Raw genomic sequence first — 26,970 nt, 5'->3', positions numbered from 1 at the left:
AAGGTCAAGGTTTTTGTAGGAAATAGGTATCCTAGCTAACTACCATGAGTTAGGTAAACTTACGGCAAAAGTGGAGACCACATCATGTTTTTCAACAGCTTACAACCACATTGATGGATTGCCCAATGACTTATTTTAGAAAGGCAACAGTATTAATAACATATATCAGAACTTGTATCAATCACAAGACTATTTGTTCAACAATTATTTAAGGTTCTACCCTTCTGAAGCAGTATTAACTCTATTAGGGCAAGATGTCAAGTTCACTGAATTTCTCCCTTTGCTTGAGGTAAGATGGCACAGAGGTATACCAAATAACCACAATACAAGGTAATAAGTAATAATTGCCATAAATGGGAAAGCTAATGAGGGTCTTTCTTTTTCTTTTCTTTTTTTTTTTTTTTTTTGGTTCAACCTCATCCTACTTTCCTGACTGTCCATGAAAGCACACCTTTAGCATTTATAATTTTATTAGGATGGCAATATAACACAGCAAAAAGATCAAACTTCGATGATTTCTACATTGAAATCCTGCCATGTCTCTACTACTCACTCGTACTCTATGACTTGTGCCACTCAATTCCCTTTCTTACTCTCCGAGATGCCTGTTTCACAAATCTTCCTACCCATAATCTTTAACACTATCATCACCCTGACCAATCTCAATTGATCCCATCACTTTACTCAGTGCCCTATCCTCTTGCCTTCTCATAGACTTCCATTTCCTATTTCTTTCCTTTCCTCTATTATCAGTGTCTGTTTCTCTTTATCTTCATTCTCAAACAGCTTTAAAGATACTTTATCTTAAAAAAAAAAAAAAAAAAAGGCAAGAGTGGAGGTGGGCTGTTATTAGGGACCAACATCTTTTTTTTTTTTTTTAAGATGTTATTTATTCATTCATGAAAGACACAGAGAGGCAGAGACATAGGCAGAGGGAAAACCCTCCTTCTTTCCCACAGGAAGCCTGATGTGGGTGGGACTCCACTCCAAGACCCCAGGATCATGACCTGAGCCAAAGGCAGATACTCAACCACTGAGCCACCCAGGCGTCCCACTAGAGACCAATATCTTAAAAGCCAATGGTCAATTTCATTCCAGGGACCACATTCTCCTGTTTTCCTCCTACCCTTACTGGCTATTCCCTCCTTAATCTTATTGCTCTTTCTATTCTACTGGATGTCTTCAAGTTGGAATACCCCAAAATCTGATCCCTGCTTGGCTCTCCTTCTTCTCTTCTCCATCTTATCTTTTCCCTCTTCCCTTATCTCATCCAGATTCATGGCTTTCAGTATCATCTATACTGGTAACTCCCCCATCTCCAAATCCAACCACTATGTACATACTTACCCAAGTACTCAATGGACAAATGGACATCTCTACTTGAATATCTCCTATATATCTCAAATATAACATGGTCAAAATGGAGCTAATGATGATTATTACATACATGTGTATACACCAATTATAATGATCATTATACACATTATAAATTTACTGAACAGCCAGATGATCTTTCAAAACCATAAATCAGATCATGGCACATACCTGCCTACTCTCTCTCTCTAACCTCTTTTCACAGTCCTTCCTCATTCCCTAGGTTCTAGCCCACATAAGCCCTCTTTCTGTACCTCAAACATTCCAAACTAATTTCTGACCTTTTCACCTGAAGGTGTCTTCTTAGAATACCATTTCCTCTAGATCTTCAACAGATTGCTCCTTCTCAGTAACAGGATGACAGCTCAAATGTTATCTCCAAGATTCTCCCATCACTCTATCGCATTTTAGTCCTTAGTTTATTCCTAGTATTATCAATATGGGATTTTTTTACTTTCCTTTTTCTTCTTAATCTTTTTTTATAATGTAGTGCCTATTTCCTTTCACTAGAAACAAGCTCCTTTTGAGCACGAGTTTGTTTTATCTTGCTGCCAGCAGCATTTAAGTGCCAAAAACAGGGACACCTAGCTGGCTCAGAGGTTGAGCATCTATCTGCCTTTGGATCAGGTTGTGATCCCAGATTCCTGGGATCAAGTCCCGCAGGGAGTCTGCTTCTCCCTCTGCCTATGTCTCTGCCTTTTTATCTTATGAATAAATAAAATCCTTTACAAAAAAATGCCAAAAACACTACTCAGAACAAAGGGAAGTACTCAGTAAATGTCTGACACCATCATTCCCACTTTCCTATCTAGCTAAACTTGCTTTACACTACTCCCCAGAAGAATTTCAATGGTTAAGATGGTCTCCAAATTCAAACATAGATAGTCTCAACCTCAAGTCATTTTTCATACTGCTTTTTTAAAAAAGATTTATTTATTCATGAGAAACACACAGAGAGAAAGGCAGAGGTATAGGCAGAGGGAGAAGCAGGCTCCCCACAAGGACCTCAATGTGGGACTCAATCCTAGAACCTGGGATCATGCCCTGGGCCGAAGGCAGAAGCTCAACCGCTGAGCCACCCAGGCGTCCCCATACTGCTCTTCATTCTACCATCCTCCTCCCTCTCTCCCAGCCTCCTCCATACACACATTTCATCCCCCCTAAACCCATCTTAATCTCCTCAGCTACTTTGGTCTTTCATTTATTTGGCAATTACCTAGTAATGCACTCAGTACCATATTGTCTTTTCCTATCCCCTTCCTTACTATTCCAGGCACTACTACTAAACTCAACCCCTACACCATGTACTTTCCAGACTGACAATCACTTACAACCTTGACCTTCTATTTACTGTTTCAGCCTCCCAGCTAGGGTTTCAGTACAAAGAGACAAAGGCAACATTTAGCCCTTATTGTATAATCTCCCTGGCTTTACCATTTCCATTCCTAGCATAAATTCTCATCACTTTTTGAATTAAAAAAATCCTTAATAATAGTACCATGTTTTAACTTTCTCATTTCAAGCAATTCTCAAAGAAAAAGACACACCTAAAAAGTGACTTGAGAAAAAAAAAAAAAAAAAGCCATTCAGAATGACCATAAATTAATTTATAACATCTGCCATACTTTCTCATACAAAACACAGGACCCAGGAGGACAAGTGAATTAAAACATCCATGAGAAATATATGTGATTTATGTAGACAATGAAGCCATGAATACCACCCCGCTTTTTATGAAAGGCCTGGAAACTTTAGGCAAAGCACTTTGAATGAATTCGCTAACCTGAACCAGTGCCAATGGACCTGATAAACAGAAGCACTGTTACTCATTTGCTTAAGTCCACATCTTCAACTAGCATAGTATCTAAAATATACAGAGAGCTCTTAATAGAGGCTTATATATACAGATTAAATCTAGAAAAAAATTAATGAAATGTTATTAAATTTCAGGCAAGAATATTCTCACAGGAAATAATTTGATCCAAACACTATCTTATATATGTATATATACACATACATACATAAATATGTATATATATATAGTGTGTGTGTATACACACACACACACACACACACACACACACATCAAAATAACAGCTCTCTCCCCCAACGTCACATCCATCAACCATTCTCAGGCCCCAAGAGTTGAAACTTTAACATAGTATCCACATATGATACTGAGTAAAACTAAGTTATTTTCTTTAAACAAGCAATCACTTTGTAAACAAACACAGATGATCTCAAATGTAACCCTGTAGAGTTCCACAGTCAGTGAGGAAAGGTAAGAATATCATTCCAAATGTTAACAATTGTATATTTACCTGACATGGCTAAATTTGTCTTCTAACCTGGTTTGCAGGCACACCTACATGAAGTGAATTGCGTTCTCCTCTTCAAGCAATCTGCTTTTTCCAAAAGTATGTGGTGATCTAATTTGAACATTTTAGGGCCTGTTATATACAAATGAGTTTCACTACTTTTATTCACTATTGTAAGTTAAGTCTCTTAAGTTTTATCTGTTTTATTTATTTATTTATTTATTTATTTTATCTGTTTTATTTTCCTCATTGGGTAGATGTGGGAGGGGGATCCCCATAAACAAATAACCTTCAAAAGACAGAAATGTGTTAATGCTGAAATCCAATTTTAGTACCAGCCAATGAATCACCGCAGAAGGAATTGAGTATAAGTTCTTAGTGAGCTGGTCACATTGTACTACCGTCGTATAGCCCCCATTACAAGACTACCATCCCCACTATAAGCAGCTACCAGAATATTTTCTATTTGTGGGTTACTAGAATAAATGCTTTACATACAACTAGTCCTTCTGCAATCCTCAAACCTATAAAGGGTATACTATTTGTATTCCCATTTTGTAAATGAAGAAACCTAACATTGCTAACAAAGTGACAGAGCCAAGTATCCAGGCTTTTTGGTTGCAGAGCCCTTGCTCTTTAAATCAAATATTAGCTATTACACAGAACTAGGAGCAAAGGGCAAAAAAGTTCCAGAGAAACATATTTTGACTCAGTGTACTAGTAAATTATCTGCTTAGCAACAGAAGGGGCTGTATAATGAAATAAAGAGTAACAGTCCTGATGGTCATGTGTCTCAAGAAACTCCTAGTCTGTATGCAAGAAATCTAGTCCACTGCGTATCTAAAGAAACTCCTAAACTGTATGCAAGAAATCACTAGGTTTTTTGGTCTCCCTCACTGCCACAACTTCACAGAGTAGACTCTTCTATGAGGAAATACTCTACTGAAATCAGTGAGGAATACTGAGTCTGAGGGAGATGGCTTGCTATAGATAAATTGTAGGATATAAAGTAGTGAGTGTTTAAAAGCTGCACCAACCCTGTATTTTATCAGACTGAATACTTATACCAACCAACCTTCTAGTCCTACTCTTAGCCACATTAAACAGAAACATGAAAATAGATGGTGGTCACTTCCTTCATGTGGTTATAGACTCTGATGCAAATTAGCTCTTTAAAACTCACCTTCAAAATTAAAACAATGAAAGTAAAACACGTGATGTGATTAAACCTACACACATGAGATAGAAGACGATTCTCTTTTTATACGCAAAGATAATAATTCAGAATCTTTCTCTTTCATAAATACCTGCTTTCTTTGGTGTTAATATTAAAAACGCTTCTGAAAATAACTTCATTCTTTCATGTTTCACAAGCAAGTTTTTTTCTGTTATATTTTAAAAAATCTACATGGGCTGCATTTAAATTTTGGTAACACAATGAATACAGCAACTCAGAATGTTCCTAGAATAAATCACCTCCAGACCCAAATCAAAACACACAGAAAAGGAATGAAACTCAGTTTAAAAAGAGAGAGAGAAAGAGAAAGAAAAATTCAGTTTTCTTCAGGAGCAACAGCTAAAACACAATAAAATAGCCATCATTTACTTTCTAGTTATTAAGCATTTTCCAAAAATAGCAAATTAATGTTTGAGGTGTGAAAGAGAAAGGTTTCAAGTCAACTAATAAAAGGACAGTATGATAAAGATAACCATGCCTCAAAACAAACCAACCCTGAAACACTTACTCTTACAAGGCAGAGCCAATGATAATATAAGATCACTGTGAATCACAATGCACTGAACACACCACCCCTCACCATTTCGTGCACGGAAAAATGAAGGTTAAAATAAAATGCAAAGGTTATCCACGTGATAGCAAAAGACTGGAACTAGCCTAAATGTTCATCAAAAGAGTGGCTGAATAACTCTGGTACATCCATTCAATAAAGCAGTATACCGCAAAATAAAGCAATGATGAGGAGCTCTGTATACTGCTCTGGTAGGATCTCCAGAATATATTGATAAGTGAAACAGCAAGACACAAAACAGTGGAAAACAGGAGACTCAACCAAAATTAAACATAATGAGTATATATTAAAGGAAATGGTGACAGGAGATCAAGGATGAAAAGTTATTCCTCTTCCCTCAACCGCTGAGCCACCCAGGCATCCCAAAGTTATTCCTCTTCAAACATTCTTTTATTCCAGTAACTTTTTTTTTAAATGAGAAAGTTAAAAAAAATAATAATTTCTAGAAATTCAAACTATAAAAACTATACCAAATTGATGATTGGCATAAACACAAAAACTAAAGTATTTTGACTACAAATACCTTACTGAACTATATCCTGGGGGAGGGGGGGGAACAAATCTTAAACTGTTGGTGGTCTTACTATAATAATACTGGTATCATTACCGAAACTGTCACATATAAATAGATTAAGTTATTCCATGAATGTCATTAGGAACTAAGATTTTCTACATAAAAGTGATATAAGTTTCAACACAGGGACGCCTGGGTGGCTCAGTGGTTGAGTGCCTGCCTTTGGCTCAAGGTGTGATCCTGGATTCCGAGGTTCAAGTCCCACATCAGGCTCCTTGCATGCAGCCTGCTTCTCTGTCTGCCTGTGTCTCTGCCTCTCTCTCTCATGAATAAACAAAATCTAAAAAAAAAAAAAAAAAATAGTTTCAACATAAAAACTCTTAAATAGGGCAGCCCGGGTGGTTCAGCAGTTTAGCACTGCCTTCAGCCCAGGACCTGATCCTGGAGACCAAGGATCAAGCCCTGCTTGGGGCTCCCTGCATGGAGCCTGCTTCTCCCTCTGCCTGTGTCTCTGCCTCTGTGTATGTGTGTCTGTCTCTAATAAATAAATAAAATAAATAAATAAAATCTTAAAAAAAAAAAACCTTAAATACGAATTGGAAAAATCAGTATGATTTTCTTTTTCTAAAAAATACATATATCTTAACTATCCAATGAAAAGGCCTAAGCATTGACAACCCAGTAGCCATGAGTACCACGACTAGTATATAGATTATGGTATCTAAATACTATTTTCACTAGAAGGAACCAAGACTCACAGAAGAAATGGCTGACTCTAGACTGCGATAAAAAGTGTATAAATGAGCTGGGGCCAAGGAAGTTATCAAAGATTACCAGGATCATACAAAAGATCACAGAAGCCAATCTGAAAAGGCTTCCACTGGACAACAATGAGGCAATCTGAGCAACAATAAGAACAAAAAATGAGTGCAATGTACTGAAGTACAACACCTAAAGATAAACTCATAAAAAAATAAGTCCCCATTGATCATCTTTGGAGATTAGATTACCAATAAGATACCCACTCATTACCTGAAAATTGACAAAGAATTCTGTATTTTTCCTATCTTTCCATATGAACTGTATTTCAGCACAGTCAGTAGGAGAATTCGATCTAGTAAACTCAACAATCATCAACAGCAACTAAAATCAGTAGGTGAAAGGTTGATGGGGAACTTTGTAACAGACGGATCAGGATGACTATACCAAAATCCACTGGTTAATTTTGCCATCACTAAAATAAGTGATACAATAGGTAATCAATAAAAAGCTGCGGTGGGGAGTCTGATGTAACTACCAGTCTCTAAAAAATACAGGTAATAGAAAAACATGTTAAAGGATACCACAAGGACGCACAGAGCCAATAAACGTAACAGGCTACTATTACTTATTGAGAGATCTGAAATCTGGTAATCACATGCTTATTTAGATCCTAACTTCAAAAAAAATGAAATTAAGTAACATTAAAGAATTACTGCCAATTGTACTAGGCATGATAATGCTATTGTGGTTACTTTTTTTTTTTAAGATTTTATTTGAGAGAGAGGAGAGCAAACACAAAACAGAGCAAGCACCAGTGAGGACAGAGGCAGAGGTAGAAGGAGAAGGAGGCTCCCCACTGAGCAGGGAGCCCAACTCAGAACTTGATCCCAGGACCCTGAGAAATCAGATGCCCAGGTGGTTACTTTTTAAAAAGCCTTTATCTCAGGGTGCCTGGGTGGCTCAGTCAGTTAAGCACCCAGCTCTTGGTTTCAGCTCAGGTCATTATCTCATGGTTGTAGGACTGAGCCCTGGGTAGGGCTCTACACTCAGAGCAGAGTCTGCTTCAGAGACTCTCTCCCTATCCTCCTCCTTCCTGCTCATTCACACACATTCTCTCTCTCTCTCAAATAAATAACATCTTTAAAAATAAATAAAAATAAAAAGGCTTTATCTCGTAAAGATACAAAAGCATGAAAAAAAATACCTGGAGTGCTTCAAAGTATTCCAGTAACAACAACAACAACAAAAATGGGAGACAGATAAAAACCAAAATGGCAAAGTATTAGTAACTGTTAAAGCTGGATGAGTATACTGGGCAGGGAGGGCATTCATTGTACTATATATTCTCTCCCGTATGAATATTTGAAATTTTTCATAATAAAAAAGTTAATGTTTAATTGCAATACAAGGGAGGATAACCAATCCCCAAACAAGTAAACCTCAAGGGACCATGTGTCCACATGCAGCAAGTGAAGGTGGGTGGTTAGAAGTGTTCTGGCAAAACTTATATATTCCGGTTACCATTCAATCACGCATCTACCCACAATCAGAGCTCATTCACCTGGCTATGGCTGAGCATTAATCCATTTACCCAAGCAGAAACAATCCAGGATTTACCATCTGATTTAAACTTTATTTAGAATTTCACTCCCCAACAGTAATAAAAAACACACAGATCACAAATATGTAACGACAGTGAACATTATGCCATGATGGGAAATATATTCTATAAATTAACTTCTGATAAGTAGCATCAACACACAGTTCTACTTTAGGGATCATTTAATTAAAAAAGACTCATGGTTGAGAAAATTTTTTAAAAAAGCAAAAATTCAGTAACAGTAGATATTTTGTTTGGGAAGGAGATCATTAATATTCTTAATACCTAAATCTATTTTTTACCAATCTGCCAATCTTTTAGGGTAAGTCACCAGAGTGCTGTATTTCCATTTCTTGAGAAAAATCTTGTGTTCTTAAGGTAAACATAAAAACAACAGGGTATTTTGTACATCATTTTGCAAATTAGAAATCTGGTTACAATTTTCACTTCCAGATACCAAATTCCAGATGTGTAAGATTTATAAAATAATGCAGAATATAAAGTTGGTTCATCTATAAAACAGAAATGTATCAAAACTCCTATCCTATGGGATTTTTTGTTTATGTCTCAAATGTCAAGTTATACTACACAAGAATTTAAGAAAATGCAGTTGGTCCACAGACCTAGCCAACAAGCCCCTAGCCACTTAAAAATATTCCAGTAATCACAAAGAGATGTGAAGTACCATCAAAAGCTCACTAGAAGAGGTCAAATCTTATTCTCTATGACAGAAAAATATTACAAACTGACAAGGTAGATGCATCCCTCATGGAAACAACCAAGGGTAAAATGATAGGACTAGGACTTGAAATTAACAACATTAGCCAGTATCTTTTTATTTATTTTTTAAAATATGCTCTATGCCCAACATGGGGTTTGAACTCATGACCATGAGATCAAGAGTCACATGCTCTACCAACTGAGCCAGCCAGGCACCCCAACAACAGCTAATATCGTAAAGAAGAGTCAAAGTAGGCAGTTGGTTTTCATATCTACATCTATACTGATGAGAGCACTGAAAACCAAAATGGACACTTGTAAACACCGTAACTAGTATGATGAAAAAGATGTAAGAATGCCTGGGCAGCTCAGTCCATTGCGCATCCGACTCTTGGTTCTGGCTCAGGGTCCTGTGATCAAGACCCACTCAGGGGATCCCTGGGTGGCGCAGCGGTTTGGCGCCTGCCTTTGGCCCAGGGCGCGATCCTGGAGACCCGGGATCGAATCCCACATCGGGCTCCCGGTGCATGGAGCCTGTTTCTCCCTCTGCCTGTGTCTCTGCCTCTCTCGCTCTCTCTGTGTGACTATCATAAATAATTAAAAATTAAAAAAAAAAAAAAAAAAAGACCCACTCAGGCTCCACACTCAGCAGAATCTGCTTGCCCCTCCCCCTCCGTTCCCCTTCCCCCCTGCTCACTTGGTTCACTCTAATAAATAAAATCTTAAATAGATAAAATCTTAAAGAAAGAAAGAAAGAAAAGAGAAAAAAAGAAAAGAAAAAAAGAAAAAGAAAAAGAAACCTACATAGTTTAGCATAAGTTTTCCACTCTAGGGCCTTTCTAGTGCCTACGAACTAAAAGGCATGCCCCTATCCCTTTACTCCTCCCATTATGTGTTTTCAAAATACAAGATGGAGAGGCATTTTAGTATAAAAGGTTAAAGCAAAACCCTGAAAGTCAGTCAACCTGGATTTGAATATCAACTGCAGTACTTTTTAACACTTAAGAAAAATAGTGGCCAGAGAGTTTATCTATAAAACTGAAATAGTAGTACTATATTTACTTCAAAGAGAGGATCAAAGGAGAGTATCTATTTAAAATCCTCCATATAGTGCCTGGCACATAGTACTCAATATATGGGAACTGTAAGCAATATGAATTACATATTTGTAAGATTCTTTCACTAGCAACAGTCTTTACTCATAATGTATAAATATATGAATCACTATGAAATACCTAAAAGATATTGTGTATCGATTATACCTCAATTTTAAAAAGTCTCCACTTCTAGAAAATAAGCATAAATAGTGAGGACTTTGCTCATTTTTATATCCCCAGGTCTTGGCACTAAAAAGGTGCACAATAAAAAATTTTGAACAGGGACACCTGGGTGGCTCAGCAGTTGAACATCTGCCTTCAGCTCAGGGTGTGGTCCCGCGGTTCCGGGATCGAGTCCCACATCGGGCTCCCTAAATGGAACCTGCTTCTCCCTCTATGTCTCTGCCTCTCTTGTGTGTCACTCATGAATAAATAAAATATTTTTAAAAAATTTTTTGAACAAATGAGTACAGAAGTAGAGGTAGAAGATGAAAGGTAGAGATTGAAGAAAATGGTAAAAATACAGAGTAGCTGCAGAAGGAAAAGGGAGTTAACACTTATCTGTAGTCTTTTGGCCAGCGCCAATTGGCTAAGTATGTTACATATCCACAAGTACAGAAATTGAGACTAGAGTTTGCAAACTTTTATAGCAATTTGACCTTGATCAGTAATCAGTGGGCTTATAGTTTTTTAAGCTTTTTATTTTGAAATAATTACAGATTGACAGGAAGTTGCAAAAATAGTACAAAGAGTCTCTGTACACCTCACCCAGCCCCTTCCGCTGGTGACATCTCATATAGCTGGAGTCCAATATCAAAACTAGGAAATTCACATTGGTACATTACTATTAACCAGACTAGACCTAATTCACTTTTCACCATTCTTCTCAACCTGCATTCATATTCATTTACGTGTGCATGTAGTTCTAGGCAAAATTATTCCATACATAGATTCACATAACTACTACCACAATGAATACACGTAACTGTTTAACCAGTGGTACTGGATTCTGAATGTCTAGCTTTTCACTTCATTTTTCTAGGACTTAATTTTTAGTGTATGTTTAAAATATATCAATCCATGACAGACTAGCAGGTAGTTTAAAAAGAACTAGAAGAGGGATCCCTGGGTGCCTCCGTGGTTGAGTATCTGCCTTTGGCCCAGGGTGTGATCCTGGAGTCTGGGATCGAGTTCCACATCAGGCTCCCTGCATGGAGCCTGGTTCTCCCTCTGCCTGTGTCTCTGTCTGTCTCTCTGTGTGTGTCTCTCATGAATAAATAAAATATTTTTTAAAAAAAGGAACTAGAAGTTCAAATTTGCTTTCTCCTATTTGGAACCCCTTATTTCCTAAATAACTGATAACTGGATTTATTTTTCTCCTGTTGGATAGTAGAAAATCCAAAATGAAACATATAAAGTCCCCACTTTTTATATATTGGGGTTTTACTGCTATCTAACATAGTTCAGATATTCTTCACTTCTCAATCTTTTACTCTAATTGGTCTGTTGGATACAAGGTAAACAAAAGCCAGGATCTCACCTTAAAACAATTCCTCCAAAAGAATGCATAGGAAACATTATCATATAGGAAACATTATGAACTAAAAAAAAAAAAAAAAAAGGAAGAAGAAGAAGAAAGGTCTCCAGACGCTTCACAATGCTCATCCAAAAATCTTCCTTTTGGATTTTTTTACCTTCCCAGATTCCTGAAAATACACTAGAATCATTTCCTATCTAGAGCTTAGAGAAATATTTCAGTATGTTTAGACCACCAGTCCTTTATTAAGATACTTTCCTTCAGCTCCCAGCATACACTTTCTACACTCTCTTGTTTGTGACAGTATGATTAAGACCCTGTAAACTACTTTTTCCTTTGGCACAAATAGCATGTGCTATGGCACAAATAGCATGTGCTAGCCAGAAGACTAAAAGGCTGGAAGACTAGGAGGGAATCTGTTCCTTCCTGTTGGTCGCAGTTCCTACACATACTGACCTACCAATACAGTTCACCCTGGTGATTCCAGTTTCCACCTCCCCGCCCTCCCCCCCACACCCCACAATCCCAGACCAGTCTGACTGCAACCCCTCAGACACCAGCACCAGTTGTCACATACCCCTTCCTCAGAGGTCTCAGCTCCAGAGGGCCTCTACTTTAAGGTCCTGGGTTGTGGGAACCACATCCTCTTCCCTTTTTCCTCCAGCCCTAGGATGGGCAGCTACTTCCTGCCTTTCCGTTCCTGTTACCTTCAGCATCCCCTTTTCATTTTCTTAATTCTCCAGGAGCCCTTTCAACCCATTGTTTACATTTAATTTTACTTTCTGATAGAGAAAAACAGCCTGAAAGCTTAAGCTCCTTTCTTAAAAGTCAATAAAATAGAAGTAATTATTCTAATGTAACTGTGAGATTCACCAAATGCCAGACTGGGGTACAGTGAGCTTCTTACCAAGAAACTCTAAAAAGCATGAAACTTTGCACCATGCCTTCCTGAAAATTTAACACATTTTAAAACTGTACATAAGCAATCTTGGAAATTAGACAATATATTTTTCATCAGTGCCCTGGGGCAAGCACAAGCAAATTTCTTTTCTATAAAGAGCCACAAAATAAATATTTCAGGCTTCCAGGCCATGCAGTCTCTGTTAGAACTACTCAACACCAATGTTTTTGTGTGAAAGCAGCCATATACAATAAATATGTCTGTGCTCCAGTAACTATCTACAGACACAAAAACTTCAATGTCATATCACTTTCACATGTCACAAAATACTATTCTTTCAATTTTTTTAACCATTTAAAGGATATAAAATCATACTTAATTCACAGGCTATACTAAAACATCCAAGCACGCTGGGTCTGACCCATTGGCTAGTTTGTCAACCCCCACCCTACACGATACCTATTACAAAAATCAAAGTATGTTATTCATTGATAGGCTCAAAAAAAGTTCATTTTAAACCTAGGTTTAAACCATAACCAACCTGAAAACTTCAATGAGACAAAACAATGTTGTAACATTCATCAAACTTTCTTTTGATGAAGACAAAAAAATTAGGAAATTTACTAACCAAGAAATTTCAAAGTATGAACTAGGCTCAATTTAAGCATTCATCAATCTTTTACATCTTCTTTCTACTTCTATAATACTATAAAAATAAGCATTAGCTTTTATTTTTATTTGGTTTGTGTTCCACTAAAACTTCACTTATGAGTAGTGAAATTTCAATTTCATATAATTTTCATGTCATGAAGTAGTCTTCTTCTGATTTTATCCCCCACCATTAAAAAATGTAAAAACCACTCTTAGCTCATAGGTACAAAACAGGTGGTCAGTCAGATTTGGCCTGTAGGCCATAGTTAACCAACCCATTTTATTTGTTTATTTTTTACTATTCATCTCCAAGACTTAAGCATTGTTGTTGGTTGTTGTTTTCTGAGACAGGAGCTTGAGGAAGAAGTAGGGGAAGAATCTTAAGCAGGTTCCATGCCCAGTGCAAGCCAGACACAGGGCTCAATTCTGATGACCCTGAGATCATGACCTGAATCAAAATCGAGTCTTATGCTTAAGCAACTGAGCCACCCAGGCACCCTCAAGCATTGGTTTTTAAATTAACATTGAGGGGATCCCTGGGTGGCTCAGCGGTTTGGCGCCTGCCTTTGGCCCAGGGCACGATCCTGGAGTCCCGGGATCGAATCCCACGTCGGGCTCCAGGCATGGAGCCTGCTTCTCCCTCCTCCTGTGTCTCTGCCTCTCTCTCTCTCTCTCTCTCTCTCTCTCTCTCTCTCTTTCTCTATCATAAATAAGTAAATAAATCTTTAAAAAAAAAAAACTTAAAATAAAATACAAAATAAATTAACATTGAGTAATATAAATTTCCGAATCAGAGAATCATTAAGTTAGGGTCTTGATGTTCAACTTAGAACAAGTTAGAGCAATAATGATCTCATTTCCCAAACAATTCAAATAGGAAAAATATCTACAGACATCCAAGCAAGTTAGGTACAAGTTTATTTCAAAGTAACCATGATTACATAGCCTTTCCTATTAATCTACAACTACTTTGATTCCCTAGTATCAGTATGGAGGAGTGATGTCTCTGGCATCTTATGCTCTCACACATTATGTTCATTATTACTTGTGAGCTCTGTCCATTTGTCCAAAATCCAGGATTAGAACCCTTGAACTAGAACTACTTCATCATGTGGACAGAACATGAACCAGTAAGACAGAAGGAACACAAGCAGCAATGCAATTTTATGCAGGACATGAATTAAAGCAAAAATAAACATTAGCCCTCCTAACAAAAGGCAAGTTATCTACCTATGTACCTCTCCTGGTTTTCCTTAATATATGGAATGACAACAAACCGAGGCTGGAGTCTCATATGGGATCAAAAATTCCTAGAAGTTCATTTCCAATGAAGATTTCAGACTATTTAAGGTATCTGGCCAAAGGAGCAGATCTGGATGCTCCACACATCCAGGGTAGCTTTTGCTGCAATGATGTTCAGCCATCTAATCCTCTAGCATACATATATGCAAAGTCAGAGAAAAGAGTTTTCTCTGCATCCTCCAAATTAAACTATTGTAAGCAACTCAAAACTAATCCAGAAGATCCCTAGGAAAACAAGTTAACTCAGAATACAGGAATCCAGCTGATTATAAATGGCAGCTATCATGTTATTCCTTAGTATCATTAAAAAGTTAGTCCTGGGCCACTCGAGTGGCTCAGTTGGTTAAGTGCCTGCCTCTTGATTTCAGCTCAGGTCATGATCTCAGGGTCATGAAAAAGAGCTCCTCCTAGGGCTCCATGCTGGGCATGGGGCCTACTTGAGATTCTCTTCCTCTGCCCCACCCCCACCCCACTTTTTTTTTTTTTTTTTAAAAGGCAGTCTTTCACAAATTGGGTACTCAAAAGACCCTTGGCTCAGGTTGTGGTACTGTCACTAAACTAGCTAGTGAGCATAGCTTGAACTTCTCTGGGTCTTCTTTTCCTCCCTTATTCATAAAATCAGAGGCACTATCTTCCATTCCCTATAAATCACAGCCATGGTAAACCATGGTAATGATTGAGAGGAAAGAAAGTGGGAAGCCACAGGAATGAGAAGTCATTAGGTAAAGTAATAAGGCCTTCCTCCATGAAATAAGTCTTATGCTGCTCAGCAATTCACACTGGAGCAAATACAGGGGAATCTAACTGGAAATGGACATAGGGACAATTTTCCCTATGTACCCTACCCTTCAGTGTGGCCCTTGAGTATCCTCCATCCACCCTTTCTGCCTAACTCCCATTCTTTTAGCCTAAGTATACATCCTCCGGGCAGCCCTCCCTGACTCCCCACCCCTCTACTCCACCAGTCTGGGATAAGTGCCCCTGCTATAGCTCCCTGTACTTACTTCTGTATCCTTATCACAAGGTAGGAATTCAACAAATGTTAATTGATTAGTCAAAAGTTCAATTCAGCTAGTTTTTCTTAACATCAGGTTTAAAAGTTTTGATTATGAAAAAAAAAAACTTTGAATATAATTTTATAATTGCTTCATAGAGTTTAAGGTTTAGCATGTAAGTTTTTTTACGTTTCCTAGGTATAAAAAGCATCAGCTACCTAGAGAACAAAAGCCTCAATTTTAGAATATCAAGTTTTCTACCATTTTTCAGTGTCACAGCCTTATGGTATACCTCCAAACATCCCTTGATTTACCACTGCATCTGTATTTGCCTTACTTCCTTTTGGCCCTTAATATCCATAAAGAGATAAATGAAGCTACTGATTGAAGGATCTGAACAGAAAGACAATTAACAAGGGTGAACAGGTATAATTTAAAGAGGATTCTGGAAAAAACACAAATACAAAGCAACTAAAAACTGGTCTAGCACTGGGGGAAAACTGGTCTAGCACAAAATACTTCCTACCTTAGGAAGCACTCATGTTCTCTCTCAGACCACCATTATGAGGTCTCCAATTTTCTTCAGTTTGTCTCCAGAAGGACCAACAGAAGAAGCATAAAAACTTTTCTCAGCACCAATCACATTCATTAGCCCAATTCATATCACTCAATTCTCTTTCTCTATCCTAATGTAATATTTAAGAATGTCTTATGATAGATGCCAATAATTATTAATGCTGCTATTCACTATCAAAAAATCAAAATGACAGTTAAGAAGGATCAAGTCAACTTAAACATTTCTTAAGCACATACTACTATGTACCCAACTGCTAGTGACTGGGATTCCTCCATCTAAAAGAATAAGGCTCTATAAAATATTCATCGTGTTCCTTGGATTTGCTAGTACATGGGACAAAATCCCTTAGGTCCTAGCAATATATAGAACCAAACAAGTTTAAATGGTGCAAGATGATGATGGATAAATGCTCAGACAGACAGGGTCCAAGGAAATGGTTAGCCATTCTTCAATACGTCATATTAGTAACCACCTAAGGGATCTTAGAAGTTGGAGAATTATAAAAATACACATGCATGCAAATATATCATATAAAATAATAATGTGGAAAAATAGTAATGATGGAAATAAAAGTTTTAAGCAACAGGTACATTTCACAAAAGCACAGAGGTAACAAATTTTACAGCTATCATATGCACAGACAAAAAAAAAATGTCCTATCACAGCCAGGTTCCAATTCCTGTCCCAATTTTTTATCTTCTAACACTATCATTATCTTCTCTAATAAATAAGAAAAGTAGTCAAAGAAAGATAGATGGACATCAAGTATTTCTTGGTAGTCTGTCTAATGACATAAACAACATTATAAATGGGGAGAACGATTTTATATTTAACTACCATTGTTTCAATGTGTTGATATTCAGTTATTAACATTACTTTCTTAGACAAATTGCTATCAATATGCCAGAAAGACTATATTTTTCATGATTCCGGCAACTGGTTTTTATTTCTTAATGGACATGGTAAATTTAACCTAAAGAGTGTACCTGCTAAGGTTGTCTTGGTGAAAACTTCAGTAGTACATATTCACCTATTTCTAACAAAACGAATTTTGTTGAGGTACAATAAAACATCTCTCTATAGTTAATTTTTAGCACAGAAGCAGTACCATAAGGCAGCGCTTCTCCCTCTGTCTGTGTCTATCTCTCATAAGCAAATAAATAAAATCTTAAAAAAAAAAAAAAGCAGTACCATAAAACGTGTAGCTTGTGTTTTAGAGTTGATACAGATATAAAATAATGGAAGAGGTAGATCTTTAACCAAGTAAGTTTAGAAAATCTGTGTGTGCTCCAGGATCAGAATAAATGGACTTCCATAAAAAGGGTCTGCAGGGACGCCTGGGTGGCTCAGCAGTTGGGCGCCTGCCTTCGGCCCAGGGCGTGATCCTGGAGTCCCGGGATCGAGTCCCACATTGGGCTCCCTGCATGGAGCCTGCTTCTTTCTCTGCCTGTGTCTCTGCCTCTCTGTCTCTCATGAATAAATAAAATCTTTAAAAAAAAAAGGGGGGGGGGGCGCCCTGCAGCCAAATACATAATTTATGAAAAACAATGTTAGCTCTACTTTACATTCACACAAAATTCATAAAAATTTTAAGCTTGACATCATCTGCCTACTAAAGTAGACAGTATGTAATTAATAACTATTCACTAAGAGGCCAAATATCAAAGACTCAAAGTACAAGTTACTCCGTGAGCTAATCATGAAGCAAATATTGGTGATTACTATGCAACCAACCCTTCCCAAAGAGACGATTTAAATGCATATGGTAGGAAGTGGGCAGCAGGAAGAGCTACTGTCAGAAACCACCACTTGCTCCAGGATCTTGCAAGCCCATAAGCAATGCTCCCAGTATGCAGACCTCCCAGCAGCCTGCCAACATGATCACACTCCTATCAACTCCCACACCATCCCAAGGATATTTTTCACTTGTGAGATGTTAGCATCTGACAGAAAAAGCACTCTAAAATAAAAAGCATCTACAAGAATTTAGACCAACTTTAAACTCCCAGCTCAATGACCAATATATTCACTTAGCTGGAAAAGACACTAAAGTAACCACAAGTTTGATTTAAAAAACCCAAAACTATCAAATTAAAATACATTATACTTGAGGGGTGGTGCCTGGGTGGCTTAGTCGGTTGGATATCTGCCTTCAGCTCAGGTCATGACCCCAGGGTCCTGAAATGGAGTCCAGCACTGGGCTCTGTGCCCGGTAGGGAGCCTGCTTTTCCCTCTCCTTCTGCTCCTGTTGTCTCTTGGTATTTCTGTCACTATCTCTCTCAAATAATAAATAAAACCTTTTTAAAAAAATACATTACACTTGAATTCCAAACCTAAAAGACTCAAATACAACAATTTTACTAGCATATAATAACCAAAAGTTACATAAGGTAAACTGCTTCCCATCTGAATTCATGAAAGTAAACTTCCAAATATAGATCTTATTATGAAAAACAACAAACCTATTGAATTTTCACTTGGCCAGCTTGTCGGCCAGCGTCAAACCAAGTATTTTCAAAAAAACTATACTTAAATGCCTTGAGTTTTCTTTTCAAAATAACTAAGCAACTAATCAAAGTAGGGCAGGAATAAAAACTACTTAATCCAGGGTGCCCGACTGGCTCAGTCAATGGAGCATGTGATTGAGTCTTGATCTCTGGGTTGTAAGTTCAAGCCCCATGTTGGGTGTAGAAATTACTTAAAATCTTAAAAATAAAAAAAAAACAAAATCTACTTAATCCACCTGACAGGACAAACAGAAATAAATACATATACAATATATTTTTAAAAGGAAAAAAAAGTACAGGAGTCAAAGTCCAAACAAAATCGTGAAAACACAATCATAAATTACCAAATATACTCACCCTGTGTGGAAACATATTTGTAAAGAGACACCTTCCACACAGCACATGTCCTAAGGTCTGTTTAAACTGTTTAACATGACAACCAGACACCTTAAGAAAATAAAGCAACTCAATAGTGTCTGTTAAAAAAGATGAGTACCTCATATAATATATATATATATGCAAATATGCAGAGAACACAATTTATAGAAAAAAGGTAGAATGATATATGTAGTATGACTCCACTTATATAAAAATAAAAAAGGAAAAGTTCTGGAAGGTCTACACTAAATTGTTAGTAGTAGTTACCCTCTTGGATGTGGGATTTAGAGAGGTAGAGCAGGGAAAAGATGTTAAGGGTGGATTACTTTTAATTCTATAAATATCTGCATTATCTTACCCTTCTGCAATAAGCATTTATTGTTTTGGTAATTAAAAAAAGAAACCATTTAAAACATACTACCAGACACTTATTATTCTTAAAATATCACAATTGTGGTAAATCCAAAGACAATAGTAAAGTAATGATCCAACACTTGAATTTAAAGCTCTATCCTCAGGGACTAAAGAGGTCTAAGAGACATCACAATTAAATGCAACGTGTAATCCTAGACCAAAAAGAGGACATTTTTGAGACAACTGGCAAAATTTAAATATGACAGTCTAAGAGTTAACAGTACCATTACAAATGTTAAATTGCCTGAATTTGATTATTATACGTTGGTTATCCAAGAGAATGCCTTCTCTTAGGTAATACTATGAAATATTTAGGGGTAAAGGGGTAAAGTTGATGTCTGCAACTTGATTCAGTCAAAAATAAAAGATGTATTTTTTTTATATATAGAAAGATAAACCAAATGTGACAAAATTTCAATTAAGTCGTTAATGTGGATAAATAGTATTGTGGACATTCTATTATACTATTCTTGCAAATTCTCTGCAAGTTATTTTTTCAAAATAAAATGCCTCCCCTGCTCCTACTCTGGCTCCCCACCCCTGGCTCTCTCAAAGGAAGGAAGGATTCTAAACCTAATGTTTGGTGACTCCAGATGTAATGGTTCAGTTTCTAATATGAATGGTCTCTCAGGGCCTTACAAAAGCTCTTAGTGCATTACAAAATAAGGTACTCTACAGTACTCTGGAAAAATTAGCAGAAATTAAGCTGGATGCTGGTCACCTTTTGATTCTGTAACCTAGGCTAGTCATCCTTTACCATCTCACATATGACTATTCTAGCTTCTCTGCAAAAACTGACAATACTCACAGAATACCATCAATTATCAAGTCAAGAAAAATTATAAATCTGTCAAAGAGTACACTATAATACATTTCAATTTTTTAAAAAAGGAATAGATTAAATCAATTAGTCAGTACAGTAAAAAGTGGCAGAAAAGATTTGGGAATACCAAAGTTCCACTGAGGAAACTAAGTAGGTATGACTGGTAGATAATCTTACATGTAAAAGTATGTCTTGGCAGTTTAAAGGTTTCTTAGTAAAACACAACGTATCAACAGTTGCTTGATACCTTTCTAAAGACATAATGTGTCAGTAGAGGAATGCTCGGCCTGAAATCTAGAAAAGAGCAAAGAGAAATATGAATACTGGAAAGGTATACTCTCTCTTAAGTACTAGGATAGTCCATTATGCTTTCTAGTCAGGAAACCCTCCCAGCAGTATTTTCTCTTAGTTGGCTTCATACACTGTAACTAAGGTGAATTATGAGAATTTTATGAGAACTCGACTAACATCACTGCTTTATATTTTATTAGAATATGTACAAATATTTTTTCCCAGTCAATAACTTTATTTTGGCCAAATTCACTGCCTTTCCTATCATGGTGCCTTGTACTCTTCTAACTGCAGCTTTCCAACCAATACTAATAATAAAAGAGCTAACACGGTCCTAATTCTTAAATCCTCATAAAACTCTTTGCAGAAAATACTATTATGATCCCCACTTTATAAATAATGACACAAAAGCACATCGTAATTACAAAACCTGCTCAGGTTCATAAAGCTATTAAGTAAAAAAGAGGTGAGATTCTAAACCCTAGCTACAGAGCCCAGGATTTAACTTTTGTGTGCGTGTGTGTGTGCGCGCGCGCGCACTTTGGACAAAAAATTTTTGACATTCTGATGAAGCCTGTGGATTTCTTCTCAGCTTAATATTTTTAAATGCATAAAATACAAAGATTACAAATGAGACCAATTATATCGAGGACAAAAATACCAAATGTGAGATACAGTAATACATATGCTTAACAATGTGGTGGTAGATCTCTTCTGTACTATAATTTTGATGTAATGATACACATAAATAATATTTTGAGATATCTACAAGCACAGCATATTATAAAAAATATTTGACTTGTACTAATAGTAAAATCACAATTACTGTTAGTAGTACTATAGTTTGCTATTTACATTGGTAATTAAAAGAAATGCTAACTTACAATTAGAGAATAGTGAAGTTATTTTCCCCTCTAAGTTTATGGATACCATCCATGTTAAGACCCCTACACTGCACACTATAATAAAAGCCTCTTAATACTGTAATTTAAAGGGACCACTCCCAAGTCCTTATCTCTTTCTACACAGGCTCCCTTGGTGATCTCTTCCAGTGATGTGGTTCTAATACTAAGATGACCATAAAATATATCTCTAGTCCAGACCTTTCCCCTGAACTCCAGAGGATTGAATTAGATATCAATTTAACCTCAATGTCTAACAAGCATCTCAAATTTAACCATGTCTAAAACTGAACTCCTAATCTATTTCTCAAACTTGCTCTTGTCACAGTCATACCTACTACCTTGGTTGATGGCAACTCCACGTTTCTAATTACTCAGACAAAAAACCTTGGACTTCTCCTTGGCTCCTCTTACATGGCAATTTGACCTATCAACAAATCATATTGGTTTATTCTTCAGTGTATATCCAGAATCCAATCATTTCTCACCATTTCCTGGTTAACACCTTTACAAGTCACCAGCAACTCTCTCCCAGATTGTTAATTTCCTTTTAAGTCTCCCTGCTTCTTCTGTCCTCCCCTGCACAGAAGGTGATCCTTCTGAAGCTAAAAGAGTATCATGTCATTCCTCTGTTGAAAACTCTGAGCAAGGTCCTTATAATGACTCTACAAAGCACTGTGAAATCTGCACCCCATCCCTACCCAAGTTACTATTTATTGCTCTTTTTTGTTCATTCCATTTTAGCCATAACAGGCAGAATTCACTAGGTCTGCCTCGGCACCTTGGAACTATTCCCTCTACTTGGAAAGCTTTCACCTCAGATATTAAAATGGCTAACTCCCTCCCCTTTAAGTCTTTATATCTATATGTAAGTCTAAATATCATTCTCAGAAAGGTTCACTCAGTCTATTTTAAATTGTCACATCATCCCCAGAAATTCTGGATCCCCCTTACCTTGCTCTATTTTTCAAAGCACGTACCTTTGAACATTCTATATTATGCATTACTACCCATTACTAGGAGTACCACCCTGAAGGGCAAATTTTGTTTATTTTGTACACCACTTACCTCTAGTGCAACTATGTTTGCCACAAAATAGACGTGCATATGTTCCAAGAACAGCACTTCTATGGCTGTTAAGTACTTCTCTCATTAGAAGAGTTCCTTAAAGACTTTAACTGGATCTAATTTGCAGTGTCCTCAACACCTGGCCCCAATAGCAGACACCTAATGCACAGATACTCAGGTGATTACAGCTATTTTCACCTGAAACACAATCCTATATGCCACAGGAAAAAAAAGCCAGGTCTCACAGCTGTGACTCATTAAAAGAGTGAGTACAAGACAAACAGAACATCAGGTTCAAACTGTTACTTCAATCAAACTGAATTTATGTTTCGTGCCTCAATTTCTTCATGTGTCTAAGAACCATTCCAAAGTACCTAAGTCTAAAAGGGCACTTGGTCATTCTTTCCCCCAGTCTGGTCGCCCTCTCAAGCCCACCTAATCTTTCCAAGCTTCACTTAAAAGCCTACCTCTTAAGTTTTCCCTGATGACTCCAGCTAGAAGCATTTATATATGCTACATTCTGCGCCAAGTGCTTTTCACCCATTCTCATTCAATCCTCCCCCAAAGCCCTATGAGGTTGCTACCATCATAATCCCTATTTCCAAGATGTTTGGAAAACCCAGGCTTAGAGAGATGAAGAAGACACTTGTCCAAGGTTCAACTAGTGTTCAAACCTTGGGATGTCTGACTCTGAAATCCAAGTTCTTTAAATCCTTTAAACACTGTACTGCTTTTCCTTCTCCAGTAGTATAATGACTAGCATCTACATAGTACCTCAGAGTGTCTCCTGTCACTTCATTTCTCTTGGCTTCAGTTTCTGCATTGAAAAACTGGTGATGTTGTCCAGGATGCCTACTAAATTCCTTCTAGTTCTTACAGTATTATCAGAAAATATTTCATAATTCTATACTCCATGCAGGTTAATATACACACAACACACACACACATACTTTGGAACTTAGTCACTTAGAAATGCAAAGCAGTGGTGACAGAAAAGCAGTAGAAATAACTTCAAGACCTTGTGTAAAACAAGCATTCTTAATTCCTCCCCACTCCGTCCCATCAAAGATGCACTTCTGAGTCCATTTTCCCACAATATGAAAAATTATGTTTTCCCCAAGAAGTGTGATCCTTAAGGCTCTGGACTTCACCACACAACCTGGTAAAAAGAACCATATGCAAGCACTTAGTCCAGCCAGGGGGCTAGCTTGTTATTTTGTACAGGACAACTGTTCAATGTTCATTGGATCAGGATACAGAATTGTCTGAGGTTCTCCAAGTCTCTCATCAAAACCCTACACAACATGAGCTTTCTAACTGCACTGATGATTGTGCAGTAAATAAAAAACAATCTAATCAAGGTAATGTAAACTTAAAAGCAAAGAACCTATGAAAGGATAAAGCCATGTTGAGAGAACTTACATCAAAAATAAGAATCAGGTTTTGTCTACAAAGGTAGAATAATTATTTCTCTTTGTGTGCGGAAACAACCATCAATACCCCAACGGAATCCTTCTGTCTTGCAACTGAATCTGATAACTATCAAAAAAGATCCAGATATTTCTGGACCAAGTTGAAAAGCTTTGCCAAAGGGCTTAAAAAAAAAAAAAAAAAAAAAGAGCACTAGCAGAGCTAAGATAAAATGTATCAAAAGAGCAAATCCTTGGAATCATTCTGCTCATAAAAAGTGACAGTTTCATCTGAAATCCCTACCAACCGTTAAGTTTGAAATGAGTCGTGTATTCGTAGGTCTAGACTTCAACCAACACCAGCAAATGGAGTTTCAGAATAGTTTTTTAAAACAATAGTCTTGTGAGGGCATAGAGAAAGAAGTGAATCCAGGCTCTGGAGTGGAAGCTCTCGGAGGTAGCAGATACAGTAGCAGATACAGCTCTCTCCACAGAAATGTTAAAAAAAGAAAAAAGAAAAAAAAGAAAAAGAAAAAGAAAAAAGAAAGAAAGAAGAAAAAAAAAAAAATGTCCAAGGCTGAAAAAAATACTACCGGGAAAAACTCTATTTCACTTTTCTAGAATGCTGTCTCTTTAGAGAATCCTCAAACGATCCTTGATTTTTAAGTAAGTATGAGAAGTAGAAAGTCATCCATTTAGGGTAAAAGGTTCCTGTTACCAAGGAAGTAGTGTCCGAAAGTGTGCAAATCCCACAATCTGGAAGAGAACGTCTGCCCCTCCGAAGGCTTTCATTTTCAGGCGTTAAAACAAACCCGGTGTCACCTCAACATCGGGGCCACACAAACCTCGCCACCATTACAAAACCGAAGTGCCAAAGGTGCAGAATCTGAAGCCGGAAGCACTACGAGGCCAGGATCGAGTTCCAGGAGAAAAGAAAAAAGAAAAAAAAAAAAAAAAAAATCAAACCCGAGAGTGCAGCGCGGACCCAACGCGGCCCCGGGCTGAGGGAGGCACGCTAGGCCCTTCCGGTCCGAGCCGCCGTCGCCGGGAAGCCGGGCGACAGGCCGGGCGACGGGCCGGGCTTCCACCCGAGCCCGGGGATTCGCGGCCTACCCTCGCCGGTGCCGTCTCGCTAACTCCGACACCAGCGGCTCCTCCGCTTCGGCCCCTTCGCCTGCGGTGCGGGCTCCGCGGGCCGCGGGGAGCCGGAGGAGCCGGCCGAGCCTCGGGCGGGCCGGGTCGGTGCGGACGCGGCGGCGGCGGCGGAGGCCGTGGCCGCCCCTCCCCCACCGGCCCGGCCCAACCGCCGCTGCGACGCGAGCGGCCGCGCCAACGCCGGGCCCAACCGCCGACCGGCCGCGGCCCGGGCGAAGCGGCGGCGGCGGCGCGGGCCTGCTCCTCACGCCGCCCGCGCGAGTCCACCGCGGGCCCGTTACTCCTCGCGCCGGCCCGCGCCGCCGCCCGTCAGGACGCGCCACCCTCGGGGCTCCGGGCTCGGGCCGAGGGCGGCCGCGGGGAGCCGCGGAGCAGATACTTACTCAGGGGTCGGGTGCTCGGGGTCGTAGAAATCCCCCATTTTCGGAGGTGGCTGCGGCGGCAGCTGCTTCATCGGGAGCGGCTGGAGGCGGCGACGCGAGCCCCCTCCCCGCGGCAGGGCGACGCGCGCGGGAGGGGAGGGGAGGGGAGGGGAGGGGAGGAGGCCGCTGGTCCGACCGCGGCGGCGGCGGCGGCGGCGGCAGGGGCGGCCCGCGTCGCTCGCTCGCTCGCTCGCTGGTTCCCTCCCTCCCTCCCTCCGGCGCCCGCCCGCCCGCCGCTCTCTCCCCCACACACTCACACGGGGAGCGACGCGCACCCCGCCAGCCCCTCCGCCGCACAGGCCCGGCCCCTTAAAGGGACACGCACGGGCCGCGCGTCCGCCGCCAGTCGGCGCTCCCGCAGCTGCGGGGCGACCCCAGGCGGGGGCGAGTCGGCTGGCCCGAGTCCGCCCGCCGCCTCCCGGAACAATGAGCGCGGGACCCCTCCGTCGGGCCCACCGGGGCGGCCGGGGGCCGCGGGCAGGCGCCGTCGGGGAGCGGCCCGAGCCCGCGGGGACTCTACCCTCCCGGCGGGCAGCGGCGTCCCGGGCCTCGGAGCTCGGAGGTGCCGCGGCCGCCCCTCTTTATTTCGACTCCTCGCTGTCTCTCCCCCCTCGGCAGGTACGGAGACAGGGCCCGGCCGGGGAACCGCCGGGACGCCCCCTCCTCCCCCGCCTCCCCCTCCTCCCCCGCCTCCCTCTGGGTCTAGTGCCCCCGCCCCGCCCCCCCCGCCCCCCCCCCAGGCTGCCGGGCGCCGGCCTTCCGCGGGGCTCCTAAGGCCTGGGAGCAGACGTCCTTGTCGGAAGGCTGTGAATCCCTCTCCTGCGAAAATGAGGTGAGAGTAAATAGGACAACCCGAAAGGGCTACGGTTTTTAGTTATCTTTGGAAGGAGAAACAAGAATGCCTAAGGCCTTCTTGCTAAACGCTCAGGACGTTTAAGGTGTTTATAGCAATTGATCGTTTCGAAACTGGGAGTCCACAGGATCAGCTTGGGGACGGAGGTGGGGGGGGGGGTCACTATAATTTTAAAGAGGATTTTACCAGCCAACAGTGGCATATTAGTCTGTGTTGCGGCCTGGATGTTTGTGTGCCTCCCACCCACCCGGTTTAGGTTAAAAGTCCTTACCTCCCGGGTATTAGAAGGTAGGGCCTTAGGGTGATTAAGTCATGAGGGTGGAGCCCTCCTGAATGGGATTAGTGCCCTTATAAAAGAGACCCCTTTGAGGAAGAGACCTAGAGAAAAGGGCGGGCTACGCTCCAGAAGAGCTCTCCCACCAGATCTCAGTCTTGCCTGCACCCTGCTCTCGGATTTCCAGCCTCCAGAACTGTCCGAAATAAATTTCAGTTGTTTATAGCCACCCAGTCTACATGGTATTCTGTTACAGCAGCCTAAACCAAGACAGTATGTGTCCTGATTACTGAAATGTGATCTAAGTGAGCAGACGTC

The 26,970-nt window shown here is 39.7% G+C and overlaps 1 protein-coding gene and 1 non-coding gene across 11 annotated transcripts in view; both read right to left on the bottom strand.

The window, feature by feature from the left end:
• SETD2 (SET domain containing 2, histone lysine methyltransferase) overlaps nucleotides 1–25,711 on the bottom strand; it is a 125,261-nt gene extending 99,550 nt beyond the window's left edge. For 5 of the 10 annotated variants that reach the window (XR_007404257.1, XR_003140985.3, XR_007404259.1 and 2 more), the window contains exon 1: nucleotides 25,487–25,711. Coding sequence is in view for 3 of the 10 variants with exons in the window: in XM_049098041.1 (XP_048953998.1) it covers nucleotides 25,487–25,557 (71 nt within the window). In the remaining 7 variants the exon portion in view is untranslated. The remainder of the gene's footprint in view (nucleotides 1–25,486) is intronic. The other 5 variants (XR_003140981.3, XR_003140982.3, XM_025458317.3 and 2 more) reach the window with 3 other exon arrangements.
• On the bottom strand, nucleotides 9,238–9,310 carry TRNAK-CUU (transfer RNA lysine (anticodon CUU)). The gene has a single exon. It is a non-coding gene; the product is annotated as a tRNA-Lys (tRNA).
• Nucleotides 25,712–26,970: the final 1,259 nt, after the last annotated feature.

This window comes from Canis lupus, chromosome 20 (genome assembly GCF_003254725.2).
Source record: "Canis lupus dingo isolate Sandy chromosome 20, ASM325472v2, whole genome shotgun sequence".
Taxonomy (NCBI): Eukaryota; Metazoa; Chordata; class Mammalia; order Carnivora; family Canidae; genus Canis; species Canis lupus.
Note: the sequence above shows the minus strand (reverse complement) of the source record. Positions and strands in the feature narration are given on the sequence as shown.